The sequence below is a fragment of the Pocillopora damicornis genome, chromosome 13 (genome assembly GCF_964200805.1).
Source record: "Pocillopora damicornis chromosome 13, jaPocDami1.2, whole genome shotgun sequence".
NCBI classification, from domain to species: Eukaryota; Metazoa; Cnidaria; class Anthozoa; order Scleractinia; family Pocilloporidae; genus Pocillopora; species Pocillopora damicornis.
Window position 1 is genome coordinate 3,934,213 of NC_142682.1, and position 17,400 is coordinate 3,951,612.

At 37.7% G+C, this 17,400-nt stretch overlaps 3 protein-coding genes across 3 annotated transcripts in view; 2 read left to right on the plus strand and 1 right to left on the minus strand.

Moving 5' to 3' along the window:
• Positions 1–3,044, plus strand: part of LOC113678162 (zinc finger MYND domain-containing protein 10) — an 8,870-nt gene extending 5,826 nt beyond the window's left edge. Inside the window, exons 12-16 of the mRNA XM_027195034.2 lie at positions 667–756; positions 1,418–1,543; positions 1,652–1,773; positions 2,141–2,266; positions 2,731–3,044. Of these exons, the coding sequence (XP_027050835.2) occupies positions 667–756; positions 1,418–1,543; positions 1,652–1,773; positions 2,141–2,266; positions 2,731–2,800 (534 nt within the window). The 3' untranslated portion in view covers positions 2,801–3,044. The remainder of the gene's footprint in view (positions 1–666; positions 757–1,417; positions 1,544–1,651; positions 1,774–2,140; positions 2,267–2,730) is intronic.
• A 1,967-nt stretch (positions 3,045–5,011) lies between these two features.
• Positions 5,012–10,940, plus strand: LOC113678126 (high mobility group protein B3). The gene is made up of 5 exons (XM_027194994.2): positions 5,012–5,346; positions 5,857–6,176; positions 7,848–8,090; positions 8,532–8,700; positions 9,683–10,940. Exons 1-5 carry the CDS (start codon positions 5,340–5,342, stop codon positions 9,733–9,735), a joined length of 792 nt encoding a protein of 263 aa, XP_027050795.2. The 5' UTR covers positions 5,012–5,339; the 3' UTR covers positions 9,736–10,940.
• Positions 10,941–13,452: 2,512 nt separating this feature from the next.
• LOC113678113 (protein BTG1) lies at positions 13,453–14,166 on the minus strand. Its single transcript, XM_027194981.2, has one exon. It carries the CDS (start codon positions 13,969–13,971, stop codon positions 13,468–13,470), a length of 504 nt encoding a protein of 167 aa, XP_027050782.1. The 5' UTR covers positions 13,972–14,166; the 3' UTR covers positions 13,453–13,467.
• Positions 14,167–17,400: the final 3,234 nt, after the last annotated feature.

Sequence of the window (17,400 nt, forward strand, 5' to 3'; positions counted from 1 at the left end):
TCGCCACTAAGATCAAACCACCAGACTGTAAATACGTTCCAAAAAGCTTGCACAAAGGAGCAGTTAAAGAAGAGATGGTACAGATCTTCCGTATAGGTTCCACAAAAAGAACACTTGTCCGAATCACTTAACCCTATTTTGAACAATTTATCGTTTGTAAACAAAATGAAATTCAATACTCTGTATTGAAACGACCAAACATACGTTTCGCTCGCAACAAGATAAGGAATAGAGAAAACTTCCTGCGCATTTGAAAGCTCAAAATCCGCTGTCAACTTTTTAAAGCCATTCGGGATTCTCGCTTTACTTGTTATCAACGTAGAATAAAACTGTTTACACTTTGCAGTATATGCATTAAAAGATTTAGACTTATAATCAAAATTCATAGGATCGAGATTACCCACTGTGGGGATGGGGCAGGAGCTTTTTGATTTCATATTAATAATAGAAGATCTCAAGGCTGTCCAAGTCAGGAAATTAGTGTTAAGTCCTTTTTGCTTAAAGAATTCATAAGAACGGCTTTGTATATTGTTTTGCTGATCATTTTTATTCTAGTTCTAGTTGCCGTTTGGAATCAATTTGTTTCTTACAGAGTGATCATGCATTAGGATTTTGACCAAAAAAATTCAAGATTTTGTGTTTTTAAAATTTGTGTTTTATACCTAGGTCTGGCTTGCCATTCATCAACTTCTCATGAATGAAGACTGTCAAAGAAAGTATGAATTTAACTCTTATAGCAAGGAGCAAATATTAAAGGTAATTGCGCTGATGTCTTTATTTTATTTAGCAATAACTATATACTTGGTACAGTCTGGGCAGATCCAGTTGGAGGGGAGGTTCAGAGGCTCCAGAACTCCCCCCTCCCCTTCAGACCAATGGATTTCCTTTTACTACTTGTCTGTCATCAAAATGTTGGCAGTGACAGGATCAACTGTTAACACTCAACATAGAGCATATAGAATTAACATGTCTTAAAATATTTCTTAACTTATTTGGACTATAATGAAAAAAAAAACATTTATGTACTTTGTGAATCAAAGTTTGGATTTCCTCCCCCATCCCAACATGAAACTTCCTAAATCCACCCCTGTGGTCTTAACCCTTTCACTCCCAAGATCTAATCAATAATTCTCCTTACTATCTGCTATACAATTCTTATGATGTTAGTTCAGAGAATTTGGTATTGGATCAACTAATAATCCCATAATTGATATTCTTCTCTATTCTCATCACCTACCTGCTTGATATTGTATTGATATTGTAAGGAGAAATTCTGTCTTGGTCACTTGTGGGAGTGAAAGGGTGAAGGAAACTTTTAAAAAATAGTTGCTTCCAGTAGTATTCTTAATCAGCAGCTTGGTTGAAGGGTGATGTCCATATTGTCATTGACAATTGATTTTCTTGGCTTTATTTTCAGCTGCGAGGTTTTATGAATGAGGTTCTTCTGGATCAGATTCCCAGCTTGATAGATCTGCAACGATATCTTGAGCAACTGTCCATCATGGAACCACCAGCAATAAAAAAGGACATTATTTTAGAACAGGTAAATGAATTGTGCTTGATTTTAAAAGCCAAACGTTTTGTTCACTTTCTCTGATCCCCTCTCTCATTATTATTTTTTTCTAATTTATATAAAAAAAAATAAAACCAGGTTCCAGAAATTAGAGAGAAACTTTTAAAGGATAATCAAGGCAAATGGGAGAGGTTTGCAAAATACCAGAAAAAGGCTTACTTTTCGCCCTCAGCAGAGGATATTAAAAAGCAGGCTAAAATGTGAGTATACTTGACAATAATTATTTTATACTTCATAACTCCAAATCTTACAATTATGTTATTGAAAAAGATGTTTAAAAACCTTTTGATGTACTTGAATGATAACTGTGCTGTCTATTAGTTCGGCTAACAAAATTACTCGTTTAAAGCGGAGAGCATTTATTTTAAATTTTGGCTACAGGAGGAACTCTTTTTCAAAGGGGTACGCTTGTTGGGTTTGTGATTTGAGTTAGTTGTTAGTTCTCTTTTTGCTCCAAAAGTTTTCTCGTGGTTCTTCTCTTTTCCTCACTTTGCGAAAACCAATTCTCCACATTGCGCTTTCTTCTCAGACTTAAAGGAATCTTGATGTGGATCTGTCTGTTTTTAGGTGGGCAGACACATACAATTTGGACATGCTGGAAGAACTTGTCAGCGAGCCTCCAAAATGTGCCTCGTGTGGTCTGCCAGCGACAAAGCGGTGCTCAAGATGTCAGACTGAATGGTATTGCAAGAGGTAAAATGATAGAGAGGTTATTATAAGCAAACGTGTTTGACAAACGGACGATAGCCGGAAGTTGAGATTCCATTTCCCTAGCGCTGACTACGGATTTCTGGCTGGATTACTTTCGAATATGACCGTACTTTGGTTTTTATTTACCACGCTTCTGGTTGGTCAAGAAAACCCGCGCTTTTCTCAACCAATAAGAGTTAAAAACCTACCACCCACTTTTTTCCCGCGTTTGTGACCGGTCACGTGTATGAATTTTGAGTTTTGATTCGCTCCATGTGATGTTAACCTCTGTTCTGATTGACCATGATGATGGTTTTCATTTTGCCTAATTGCAATCTTTTTATCAATAATCGCCGATATAAACCTAACACCTCACATGCATGAATTTGCCGACGTTGTTCGCCGACTTTAGTCTACGGTGCATGGAAATTTTTACTTCTGTTAACTTTGGCTTTTTTTTCTCTTAGGGAATGCCAGGTCAAACACTGGAGCAAACACAAGCCTGCTTGCAATCTTGTCGTCAAGTCAAAGACATAACCAGCAAAGACGTTGTTCGTATTGAACATTTTACAATGGGGACACCGTCGTAAAAGTTTCAAAGTGGATTATCATTGCAGAGACAATAACCAGTCGCTGGTCGGGAAATGAGCCCATGATGTCGGGACTCGGTAGAGCAGCAGAAATCGAGCCTGATTCTTCTTACCTAAAACTTTAAGCATTCGAAATTGTAAAATATGTGAATATTTCTTACCAAGGAATAACATGACACTCATACGTATCGTGCTGGTTTATTTCAGTGATTTTGGTCATTAGCCGGGAGGGGGGGAGTCCAAGGGCACCCCACCCCCCTGCGGTGAAATGTGTTAGGACGCAGTTGCTTAGCGATTAGCACTCAGGACTCCGGGACGAAACTAGCGGGTTAGAACCCTGACTGGATCATTCCAATGTGTTCTTACTCTCGTAGTGTCTGTTTCTCTTTAAGGTGAGGGTTAACCTGCAATAGCATTCCAGCCTGAGGGGGGAGGGGTGGAAGGAGTAGGTAAGCAATGCTACTGGTCGCTTGATGCCAGAAAAAGCGGAATGAGTTTCCATGGGTCATTTGGTTTGTAAGCTGACTTAATTGGTATCTATTCACATTTGAGGTGATTTTTCAGGTTTATACTTCGAGCCAAAGCCCCTGTTGTTACGACCCAACGTCGAGTTAATGTTCCGTTATTGGTCTCAATAATAGAGATTCGCCTCAACTGCCTTAAAACGGCAGGTGCTTCAAATATAGAAGACGGCTTCCATTCTTTCGTCTCTTGGGTTTCTTCGTAGCCCATCCGTCATGGAATAGGTAGCGAAGTTTCTCGACATTTTTAATTTCCATTCCCTTTGGCGAAATAGCTAGCCACACTGACCCTGGTGAATTTATTTAAGAACGAACAAACCTTGGCCTTGATCATCCCTTCGCTCACCTTACCCTCGTTGCGTTTATCAATTTATACAGACAAGATTCTTCCCTAATGTTCTTGAAATCACATGATTTCAAGAACAATTTGGAATAAATAAGCAAGAGTAATCATTATCAAGGACCAACAAAATTACATGCGCCAGTAGGGCGATTTCTATTTTGACTTTGGAGAAAAGGATTACGAGTGTCTGTTTAAGACCCACAAGGGCACGAGAAAATCACGTGATTACTTATTTAAAATAAACTTGAGAGGGTTTTTCATAGATAACGCAAAACCAAAGCATACGAATCTCTTGCAACTGAATAATTCAATTTGTGATCGGTGGCAACAAACGCATTCGATAAAAAAAAAAAAAAAATGTCTCAAACTTTCTTCACAGCAAGAAGGGTCAAAGGCCTTGCTAAATGGATAGCTGCCTATGTTGACGTACAAAAACAATTTTCTTCACTGTATTACATTATTGCATAATGTTAAGTGAAAACTGCATTTCTCTCATTAGCCAGTCGGAACAAAGAAAATTGTTTCGTGTATATAAATATAGACAAAATTGACGTGTAAATTGATGTGACCTCTGACCCCATCCTGAGTGCTGATAGACACGTTGATAGGTCGCGTGACTTCCATTAGCAGAGAGCGCATTCCTTACTGATGCTAATCCAACTGGTACAAGCCTGTGGCGTCTTATTAGAATCTACAGAAACCGACAGTTTCTGTCGCACCCCAAGGAAAATTAGCGCCTACTGAGTAATTTTTTTTACTGAAAAAGACAACATTTATTTTATTTAGTCACACTAGAAAACTTTGTAGGTGGTAACTGCCTAACCTGCACGATTTCGTCAGAAAACCCTGACGACTGATAAATTCAAGCTAAGAAGAGAAATTCATGAATCATGTTCTAATCATTTAAGGCAGAAAAAAATCGGATAAAAAGTGAAAGGCAAATGAATATCTCGAGTCTTTGCTTGAGAGTTAATTCTGTTTCACCATTTGTGTTCCCAGTGCTACGCGGCACAACATTCATATGTACCTTTGCTTTAAAGTCAGTTACTCTTGAGTTCATCGTGAAAACTAGAAAACTGGAGCTAAAGGAGCGGGGTGTGAAGAGTGAATCGGATTCGTGGATTCCAAAATACCATGAATCGTGGCTGAGCTGAAAATTTTAGAAAGGATTCAGGATTCTCTCCGATGATGAGTTAATACCCGCCCTACCCACGCCCCACCCTCCCTTAAAAGGCGTAGTGAACTGGCGGGAAGGACTGTTTGTATAAATCTAAGATGAGATCAGAGTGGGATTAAGACGAAACCATTCTTTTAATAGACAAGGTTTTGTTCGTAGAATTAGTGTCGAGACACTGCAATGACAATGACAAATAGCCCAGAGCACAGATTAGAAAACATAGAAAAGTTGGTCTGCTGCGCAGGCGCAGAAGTGTCGCGTCAGCTCAGCGACCTCGTGTTTGTCTTCTTGTCTCTTACAAGCGTCTCTTCCCTTGTGCTCTTATACTAAGAGAAGCAGTGAGGTAGTGGAAAAGACCTTAGCGGATCGACAGTTTCAGCCGCGCAAACTCGATAAAAGCAAAGAGGCAAATCGTTCTACACCTGAAAAGCGCAAATCCGGCAAAATGGAAGGTAACCTTGGGATTTTGTTGCATTGCGCCTCTTTTATTTTCAAATCTCAGTCAAACTCTTATGAGGGACTCCATGAATTGTTCTCCCTTGTTGTCTTATATTTCTTACAAGCCTCATACGAGGCCTTATGAAGCATATAGGACATATGGAAGTGTGCACGACCGTAGTCAGCTCAAAAATTTATTCGGTTTAAACGACAAAATACGATCCGATAGACCCTACATTTGTATTTTAAGCTCTTCTTCTCGGATTAAACGGCGGAAAATGTCTGCTGCGTTTAATTTCAAAGCGATTTCTACGAATTTCTTTATTCAAATTCGCGCTCAGAGAATACACCGACTACTATAAATTATGCCTCGGGGACTTACCGTTGCCTACGCTTACCTAAAATTTCGACCTTTACTGCCATTTTATCGATGGAAAGGGCTAAAATTTGGAGACAAATGACACTTTTAAGTCGTTACGACTAGGAAGACGCGAAGACATGATGTTGTTCTTCTTTACTCGAAGGAGCGAAGTCAAAGAAAAGGTCCGCGGAGGCAGCATTGTCCAAGGCCAAACCGAAGAAAACCAAGACTGTTAAAGATGGGAAAAGAAAGAAGGCTAAAGGAGACGGACCCCAAGTGAAAAGGGCCTCCTCTGCCTACATTCACTTCACCACAGATTTTCGAAAGAAGCTCAAAGAGAAATGCGAGAAGAAGGGCGATTCTCTTCCAAAGGCGAACGAAGTCGCGAAGATGGCGGGCGAAGCGTGGAAAAATCTCACGGATGAGGAGAAAAAACCGTACAATATTTTGGCCCAGGAAGACAAAGAGCGCTACCTGAAGGAGGTTAGTAAGCACTGTTGGCAAAACAAAGCTCAAACGAAAGGTTAAATTACTCATTCTTCGTGAGTTCAACATGGCCGCCACCTTACCACTGTTCCTTGTCTGTGTAAGTGTTGACGTCACGTGATTTTAAGTTTCTAAGGAAGGTATGAACTCTTTCAGGAGAATTTTCTAATGATTTCAAAATTTCAAATTCTTTAATGCCACAATGCGTTTTGATTTTGTGTATGTGTAAACCTGTTATTTTGAGGTAAAAGCTTTTTTTGCAAGAATTTGATTGCATATATGGAGATCAGACAGTGAGATACTTATGCACCATTTTCTTTTCTTAAAAAATATATTTCATACAAAGGTTTTTTTACCAGTGATGTTAGGCTAAAATTTTTGTTTTTTGATTTTTTTTTGCACCACACGAGTGTAGAAATATCTCAGGGAAATCTAGTTTCTCAGAAATTAATAATCAAATGGGTCAAACTTGACAGAAAGACTTTCACAAGTTTGAGTTTTGTAAAAATTAGGAAATTCTGTGGCCAAGTTACAATGGGTAAAGAAGGAAAAACTGTGGGAGTCCTAAAGATTTGAAATGAACAGTTAGACGGTAGTATTGCAAATTCATAACCTAGTTCATTTCATTTTTGTGATGTTTTCAGTTAAAGTTGGAAAGACTTTCAAATCATAACACCTTGGAATTATATTTTATAAGCAAAGCATAACAAAAAAATCTTAAGCAGAGTTAGTGACTGACATAAAGTTTGTCTGATGCAATAGTATCAAAATTTTTGGCAGAAATTAATTTTGATATTTATTATATGGACTTACACCTCAAAGAAAATTTTTTTGTGTCAAATTTTTGCAATATTTTAACTATATGTCCTAAAATATGTTGAAATTTACCACTAGACTCCTTTTAAATTCCATTTTAGTTAACCCAAAGTGAACCTTTTTTTAAATATTTCATTATTTGGGACATATATAAATTCGTATAAGAACATTTAATACTTTTTGCAACACCAAACGTTATCATATATAGTAGATTCACCTTCCTAGAGTTGTTATATGAAAATGTAATAGATGCATGATCTGAACTGAGCAGGCGGCTGATTTAATGAATGCTTGCAAAACAAAACAAACACGCCCTTCCAGGTGGGTTTAGGGGAGCATACTGCCTTGAATAAAAATTGAAATTTGAAAATCTGTGAGATGTGATTTCTAGGAGTCTGAGACAGGCGGCTGACTTTGGGAAAACCTACAAACTTATTTCTTGTCTGATCACAATTCACAAATGGCTTGACAACAAGTAGGTTTAGCAACTTTCTGACTTCGAATCAGAACTCTGCCCTTTTATTCTTTGGTCCTGGAAATCTGTGTTGAAATCTACCTGGCAGCACTGTACATGTTATGGAAAACCACAAAATATTTGACTTCATTTCATAATGTCATTTTCCAGTCCTGGAAAGTCCTTCAATTTAAGTGTGGGTAAGAGAAAAAGAAGGAATATGATAAGAAACAATTTTTCTGTGAAAAAAGTATATACTTGAGTAGAGAGATTGTTTTTGATTGCAGAAAACATCTGAAAATTGGAAAGAAAAAAAAAGCTTCAAACAATCGTGTTATCTAAAATTTAAGCTTGAAAGGGTATGAACCCTGACATTAAGTCTTTGTCTATCTTCACAGAGTGGTAAACTTGCCAAGAAAGAATCAGATAAACCAAAGCGTGCTCCCACAGCTTATTTCATTTTCCTTGCTGAATTCCGAGAGCAAATGAAAGGGAAAAAGATTGATGATAATCAGAAAATTCCTGCCTTGGCTGGAGAGAAGTGGCGAACCATGACTGACAAGGACAAAGAGAAATACAAACAGCAGGAGGCAGTAGCTAAAAAGAAACATGAAGCTGCGATGGAAGAGTGGAGGAAGAAGGTAAGTGTTTGCTAAAATCTTGAAATCATTTTTACTTCCACACTGAGAGATGCTCTGTAAGTTCCACATTGAGAGATGCTCTGTAAGACTCAAGTGTCAGGCCCAAAAACACAACATGGTGTGCCTGACAGGTCTCGAACCTAGACCTCTGAGAGTGCAGTATGCAAACAACCAGCCCACTAACCTGTTGTTAACCTTTTACCTCCTAAAACTGATTGTTAATTCTTCCCTTTGGTTGCTGCACATTTCCTTGAAAATTAGTTATGAGAATTTGGTGTTGGATCACAATAAAACTTCTACCTAATATGTTTGAGTACTTTCATCACCTTTTTGATGGATCATGCATGGATATTATAGGGACAAGTTTCATGTTAATTGTTGCTGAGAGTGGAAAAGTCAATTTGGTAACCTGTTTTTTTTGTATTGTCATTTTATTCATAGAATGCTGGAAAGGAGGTAGCAGCCCCACCAAAAGCAAAGTCAGAGAAGAAGAAGCCTCCACCTAAAAAGGAGGTTGCTAAAGCATCAGAGTCTGAAGAGGAGGATGATGAAGATGAAGATGATGATGATGATGATGAAGAGGAAGAAGAGCCTGAAGATGATGATGATGGTCTGTTGACAACAGTTATAGATTTAAACAGAATAAGAAAGATTGTAAATTTTAACTTGGTTATGAGAAGGAGAAAACATTTTTTTTTCGTCTTGTCACAAGCATGGGTTAAAGAAAACAGTTTGAGTCCCAATGAGGATTCAAACCTCTAACCTACAGATTCCAGAGCATCAGAGGGCAGAATTTAAAGGTTTGAGGTTGCACTCCTTGTGAGATGTATAACCTTAGACCTTGCTTCCATGCTCAGAAAAGTGACAATTAATAGCATACCAAAACTAAAACTAAAAATAAAAATAAAAACTTACTGTATAACTAAAAATGGACACTAAAAAAAGAAGTTTTCTTGGTTTTTTATTTTTTTTAAAAATTGCAATGGTTTCAGACTGATTTATAGATTGAGCCAAGTGTGGTTATAGTGAGGCCTTATTTTACATTTTTGAAAGCTCCAAGATGAAAAAATAGTGGCACATCCTAATAATGGAGTCCAAATTTGTTCTCTGGCAAGCTGTGTCAGCTGGCAAGGTGAAACTAATCATGTGTTTCAGTTGACAACTGAAATGCGTGCCCTTGGAAGAGTCATTGGTTGCCTTTTCTGCATTTACATGTATTACACAGTATTATTTCTAGGACTGCAAAGGAGAGATACCTAAAGCTTTATACTAACCAGGCTCTATCTTTACTCTTGTGCCACTGAAGTTTTCTGTGTTAAATTAATCCCACTTCAGGGGTTTCAATAAAAGCTGACTACTGCAGCCAGTAAGACCTCTTATCTCTGTCTGTTGAGTCTGCAAGCAGGTTCTTGTGTTTTTGTTTGGGTTACAGCTCCTTTTCATGCACAGCTGCCTATTACACCATTCGCAACTGCTTCTGGAAAAACTTTGTTTATCATAAACCCCCGACACTCTATCACTAGGCTAAATTGACATTGGCTAAATGTAATTACAGAATCAAATGTTTAAGTTAGCTTCGTTGTATTTTGCAGGAGATGATGATGAAGACGATGATGACGACGACGATGATGATGACGATGAATAAACAGATTTCCTTTGCACTTCCTCTGATAGCAAGAGATCCATCTTAGATTTTTATCCCACCATTTTCCTAGTTGACATTTGCTCTTTGTAATATGTAACTTGTGATTTTAAACTCCAAGAGAATGTGTGAATCATGTGTACACCATGATTGTAGAAGTAAAAGACATTTTATTACACCAGTAGGTTTGCTTACTCCTCCCTTGCTTGCAGTTCTTTTTTGACATTCACTAAAGATACATTTAATCCTTTCACTCCCAAAATCTGATTGTTACATGTAATTCTCCTTCCCAGCTACTACAGTTTTCTTTGTAAATTAGATGTGAGAATTTGTTGTTAGATCAAGGCAACAACTTCCAGCTGATAAGTTTGATTATTCTTTTAGAGTATTCTATCTCATTTGCTGGATTATGTATGGATACCATAGGGAAAAGTTACATGTTAATCACTTTTTGGGAGTTAAGGAGTGAAGTGGTAGTCAGTTGTTTCCAAAGAGCTTTTAAAGCAGGGAGGGTGTGCGGTAATATATATTGTTCAGGTTGTTGTTTAAGTTAAGTAAAATTCTTAGTTTGGATCTCACTTGGTATTGAGCAGAAACCTTTTCATTTTTTGTTGCTTTGCAGTGTGTTTGTAACCATTAGTTTGGTCTTAAAGGCCTTGCTGCTAAAAAGTGAAATTGCATCTCACTATTATCCAAAAGTGTGCCACTGTTTATAGCATTCCTTTGCGTAGTTATTTATTCAGACTAATTTAGCCAGACCTGAAAACTAATAATTAATATATACCCAAGTTAACAGTTATTTCACCTACGAAAGTTTACAGAGATACCTTTTGAATTTTCTCCCACTGACCCTTTTTGGTTAGAATACCAGAGTGTTTTTGTTTGAACTACCACAGCCTCCTCTCTCAATCTTCAACAGTTCAGGTGTTTGTAGCATCATTTTCAAGGTTTCTTATTTCAGATAACAAGATGTGGGGCATCTTTGCCTTAATGCTGAAATCAAGTTTAGTCCCTCAGTTACGAAGGAAATGGGGATTTTGTGATTTTTGGATGTAGTTAAGAGATTGTTTATCCCGGAAAGGGAATCCCACGTTTCTTAAAGTTATTTCTGTCTCCTTTTGGCACCATTAGTAAACTAAGATACTTTGATTTTAGTTTGTACATGCATGTGTATGATATGTTTTAAATAAAGTTGTTCTTTTTCATTACTTTGTGTTATTTTTTACATAGACAGAGCTTCCTGAGTGACTTCTCACAGGAACTATTTCTTGGACAGTGAAGTGTTTTTTTTTTTTTTTCCCACTTTTAATCAAATATAGAGGAATAGAAATGTTATTTTTGAGGATTGCATACCAGTGGATCCCATATCCTCTCCTTATTCTGCTACCTGAAAATATCAAGGTAACTACCAGATAAATTGAATATTCTCATTACCTGTTTGCGAGGTAATGTATGAATATTATAGGGAGAAGTTACTTGTTAATCACCTCTGGGAGATCAGGGGTGAGTGTACTTGATGACAGTGGCTTAAGGTATGTGTGGGTGGAAGGAGGAGAGTTACTAATTTTGGGCAAGCATCTGGTGGCTGTCTCCATCAAGGATGTTTCAAAACACCGACCTGGAAGTTCAACCTATTTACCCCCAAGACCTGAATACAAGTAAATTTTCCTCACCATCTGCAGTACATTTTAATGACTCTACTTCTATCCCTGAATTGATATTTTTTCTTTCATCATTTTTCTCTTTGAAAATGTTCTTTAAATTCCCTTTTGGTCACTATAGAGAGCGATCGAATGAATAATCTGAGAGTAGTCCGTTAACTACTTTAAATTTGGAAAATTCCCGAGTAATAGCTGACAGCAATGCAACACAGCTGACTGCTAATAATACAGTGTCAGAAATACTCTCCGGATGAAGATCAAACTAAAATTGTCATTCATACCCATGTGTACAAATACCAGTTATCAATCCTCATTGCAAGCGCTCTCAGTGCACCCCAAACTTTTCAAATACATTCAGTTAGAACTGAACAATAGCTACGCAACATTTTTAGGCGAACAAAGTGTATTGTGTTTAATTAAGTGCAAGTGGATATTATTTTATCACTTAATTTCAAAACTGATAGTAGCTGTTCTGTGTGGTGTCTTATGTTAAGTCTTCTAGAAGAACGAAGTTGGCTTAAATAGCTTACGAAGTGTTTTTAGTACTTATCTCATCCTGAGAATAAATTTATCAAGGCAGGTAAGGAAACTTTGTGCGGTACGTACACTGTTTCCCTCCATACCTAGGCCTAGGGTTGTTTTTTCAGGACGGTTTTTTTTTAAAGCCCTATTAAACCTCAACGAAAAAGGGAGCATTTCAAAGGACACTGAATTATTAGATTTCCTTCCCTTGCAAGACCTTCTTTGTGGCTTCTGCAACAACAGCAACAACAAAAAAACACAATGCAGCCAAGAAAACAAAAGAACTCTACATGTGAACAATATTTTGTTTAGGGCGTTCTCACACCTAAAGTTAGCACAAGTGTTTAGGGCGCCCCATCTTAAATAATTTTTTTAAAGCACAAAACAGAATCATCCCTCACAGATTATGTCCCAAAATCATATATTAAGACTCGACGGTCTGCGCGCGAAGCTTCGATATCGCGCAAAATTTACTGAGATCTTACTTGGAATCAAGAACATGGGTTTGGTGTTCGGGGATGCCATGCGAGTATCATAATGTTTTCTTTCCGCGATAATACTCCTTCTTCTCGGTGGCACGCGATATTGTTAAACGTGACACATTCCTCTCAGCTGTTTAAGCGTCATCCGATACGTCACAGTAAATTCGCCAAAAATAGTAACAATGGACAAGAGCAATAACAGATGAATAAGGGGCTTCCACTGAGATGCTCGGATTCTTTGGGCGCATTGCAAATTTTTATCGCGAACGAACGTTTTGAGGAATGTTAAATGGAATAAATATTCAATTAGAGCCATAAAATGGTGTGTTTCGCCACGCATCACTGAAGGGTGTTAGGTTCATTGCATTACGTGTTTCTTCACATGATACGAAAACAGGCTAGTCCGTAGTACGAACTGCAACGAACAATTCTAATGTTAGCAGTGCCAATTCTAATTAAAAGCGTTGTAATTCGTAAGACTTACTAGTTCCTATAAGACCCCGTAAATTCAAAGAAACAAAACAATGTGTCCATTTACATCGCTTTGAGGAACACATGGTGAAATCAGGTGACTTGCCTTCCATCGGGACACTGAATAATTGAACAAAGACATATTCTAAATAAAGGTCCATAAATCCGCCAAAAAGCCCTTTCGTTTTTAACTTCTCATTGCTTCAGATAAGCGAAATGTTGATAAATATGCCCGATATATTGCGTGTTGGTACTTTTCCAAAAGCAAATATACACTGCCAAAGAATTACCACAATAACACGTAAACCGCCTTGAATATGCTTCAGTGTTATCCAATTTATTATTGCTGTGAACAGCAAACTGTACAGACTTTTATACAAAATTCTATACAGTTAAAAATACAGGTCGTTGCTGTTATCTTACAAAATTCCCAGCCAAAGAAAAATTAACAAAGTCGAGCTTTCTTTATACACCAACACAACTTAAGAGGAATAAATTCGATCGAACGTGAAATTTACATATCTCTGTATACCCGAAAATTTTTTATATGCACACAAACATTTTTAACTTTAAGTTCTCTCTGATTTGGTTTTTTAACGCTAACATGGAATGCAAGACGATACTGGAAAACTGACCACATCCTTCGTGCAATTAAGGATATTCATGCTATTTCTCTTGGCTGGTCTTCTCTCTTGATTCCTTGAATTCAGTGCTTCTTTTGGCGAGGGCTTGCTTGTGTTGTTTTCTTGAGAAATCATTGATTCATCCAGGTCGCAAATTGATCCGTTTTCCCCAATTCGAAACGCCACTGATTTAGGGTCGATCCAAAGCGTTAGCTCATCGGGGAGAGCAAGATCGTTGTTGACAAGACCACAGGCTTGGGCTGCTTCAGCGAGAACGGGATCTAAGGAATGGTTGATTCTAATACAGCGAAACCCACTTCCTAACAAAGGATTCTGCGGATGCCAGTGGTGCTTGTATCTCGCACACAAAATCTCCTTCGTCTTCTTGTGAAAAGCCTCTATCTGCTTCTCTGACAGCTTTGCACTCCCTCTCAAGATTTTCGTCAAAAATCTACAAGCCATTTCGATTTCGGTCTTCATGATTTACGTCGAATAGAATGTTTATCCTTGAACGCACACAGTTTTCGTTTGCCCTCGCTGGTATTGTTCCAAATTAACCCCGTTCTTTCGACAGACAGTTTCTTTCTCGGTATCTCTATCACAGTGCTTTCCGAGAAAGCTACCAACCTTCTTAAACGACGATGTTCTCGCCTTCAAGATCGCCCTCAATTAAACCTCCTTTCAGCTATTCTTCGTATCGAAAATTTAGCGGAAATAATACTTTTATGCGTCTGGTAAAAATCCCTTTCCGTGACGTCATGTGTGTGACCAATCACAATCCAGCATGTTACAAAGGCTCTGAGTGGCGTTGCTAGGCAAGAGGTCGATATGTGAATAGTCTTTTGTTGTTTTTCGGTTTCGCTTCAGCTAAAAGGGAACTCTTTCGACTGACACCCAAACAACACGATTCTCCTCCTAATTATTTCATCTCATGACAATTTGGGCAGCATTTTATTTTTAGCGCAGTTTCTCGACAAATTATTCAGTTAAAGGTACAAATCTGCTCTTTGTTTTGGGACGTGATCAAACTTATTTTTGACAAGCTGTTCTAATTCATCCGTGACGTATTAGTAAACAGATGAAATCCTGATATCAAATCTCGAAAGAATACCATGTTCGACTTATTGTTTTATTGTTCTCTTTCTTCTCTACACTTTTTGATCTCTCACATAATTCCCAAGTCGTAACGTGACCCAAAAAGTCCGCGAAGAACCCCTGATGTCTTTAAGATCCCTGAGATGAAAGGGAAGCAATTTTGACCACACTTCTTGAATAATATATCATTTCTATGTCCGCAAGACACGCTTATTTGAACCCACACATGAGGTGCCTCAAGATTCAGTCTTTTGGTAGGTTTTCCGTTTAGCTTTTAAGACAAAGCGCTTGGGTTTCACGCACAAAACACGCACGGATTAACGTTTTTGTTTAGCCTTTCAAAACGGTTTCAAAAAACCAGAAACCAAACGAAAAACTTCAGAGGGGTTTAAAGAAAAACAAAAGATAATGATATTGCAATTCAAGGCCAAATACTGCTATGAAGCAGTTTCGGTCTTAAGTCACTGGTCACGGGTGAATTGACCCAATTAAAAATATTGCGAAATGAATGCCATTATCAAGATAAAAATCTCGTGCCGACATGCCAAGTCAAAAAGCGATTGGTCAACACCGGGTGTGAGATGTAAATTACTCATCCGATCATTCGTGCAAATGGTTTTCCTTTATCTTCTAACGACAATGAACGCAGACAAGTAACTCATGCAGCTGTAACCTCTAACCTTAGGCTTCCATAAATCTTTAGAGCTGATTGCGTTGTTAAAACTATCATTAACCATACATCATATATTACCATCATCACCAGCACCATAGGAAGAAAATTGCACGCTTAAAATGAACCGAATCCCGCTTTACTTGTTGTAAATATTTTGAATGCATCTGTACACGGTCATTCTTTCAAACCCGCGGGTAATATAAAGATTAAGATAACCAGCGGGAGCACAGGCAAACTACTACCAATAAGTGTATTAAATGAAAGTTCTCACATTTCACGATCGAAAGGGAATAGGGGTAAATCCCACGAGCGTCAAAAGTCTCGAATTTAAAAAAAAGAAAAACGCTAAAAAATTTCGGAAAGATTTTTTTTATCCAGATTTGTAAACAATGTCCAATATACTTTATTGCTGTTAGCTACTTGTTATGTTAAAAATACATCGCATGATCATTATACCACCCTTATATTTTCGAGGACGTTTCAGTGAGAATCGATTCTAGACACCAGCTGATGGCGAGAAGATTGGACTGTCCCCAGTTATGGTCCCTTTCAAGGCTAATAAGCTTAACTTCGGAAACAATTTCGTCTTATAATTCGCATTTCTGACTGCTGGAACACAAGTTAGATGCTGCGCTTGTTTTGGGCAGACAAAATAGACCGAAAAGAATGAAACTGAAATCATTTGTCTCGCAGTCAGAAAGTAGGAGGCTTTTTTTTCCTCTACGTTTTCACTCAAAGTACAGCTGTTCTTGTTTTTCCAAAATGTCGCTCGAGATTTAATTGTTTACAGTGCGTATAAAATTTATACCATAGCTGAAGAGATAATTCGGAAAACAAGTCTTCATAACAGATGGCGAAAAGAAAAGGTAAAAAAAAAAATTCAAGCTCCTATGTAAGGTATTGTTTTTCGAGAAAATAAAGCAACTTTTCCGTGTTGCCTTCGATGACGGTCAATAATGGCAAACCAAAAGAATAAATCTCGTAACTTGGGTACAACGGTTTGTTTCGTTGCGAATCTCGTAAGATTTCTTACTTGTTATGAAACGGAAATTGGGTGTCATCCGGAAGACTTGGCCGATTTCATACACCTACAAGAATGTTTTAACCGGAAACACTCAGCTGTTCTACCACTCCTAACACCCGTTTTCAAAACTGTACACGAGCCAAAAATTCTAATTCCTACTTTATTCCATTTCCTGAGCGTAGTGTCTGCATTATATCGATGCAGGATTACTTTCAAAGTAAGTTACTGGCTCTACAACCGCCTTCTGCCAAAGAGCCTGGGGTAGTTTTGGCGCTCGATCTTGTCTAATAAAAGCAAATCTACTTTCAATGAGCCTATATCATTTATTGCTAATATTTTTAGTTTAACTCGAGGGCCTCTCGGGTAAGGAATGCTATAAAACAACGATAAATTGCTGGTATTCCGGTGTACTTTAAAGAGGTTTCTCCAGTGTCCTCACTGAAAATGAACTGATAAGTTTCGGCTTCCTTCAAGATGTGACAGTCCCTTTAAATTGACGTCACGAATTTAAACTGCCAAAAAATCAATCTTTTGTCTATCACTTAACCGCTAGTTATACTGCTAAAGTTTATTTCAATGGGCTTCTCAAATGCAGAACGATGAATTTTTTAGTCGTATGAAGTTGAAGGCTGCGTGTTTAATTTGATATTTGTGTTAACTGTATTGGATATCTGTACAATATACTTTACTTATCTTTTGCCTAATTGTAAATATTTTACTTTCAGTATATCTATGCCCACTGACGTCTAGTTAGTGGTTGCCGAGTAGATTCTCCATAGCAAGAAACTGATGTCGATGATATGTTTGGCTTACCAGGGTATGCAACAAAAACTAACTAGGCAATTAATTTTTTTTAACGCACAAAAAATTACCTATGCATTAGTCTACTTTTTTTTCCATTCATTTCACACTTTTCTTTTCCTACTTTGAAGCACAAGAATGAGCGAGGCTGTATGAGTTAAAAAATCCGGCCCCTAAATGCCTTGATTTATCGTTCAACACGGACATTTATGTAAACATAGCATCGATGTTAGGGAACAAAGAAAGATAAACAAAAGTTAAACTTGAAACTTCGAGACATCTATTTTTGTATCCCGCTGTTCATACCAGCCGAGGT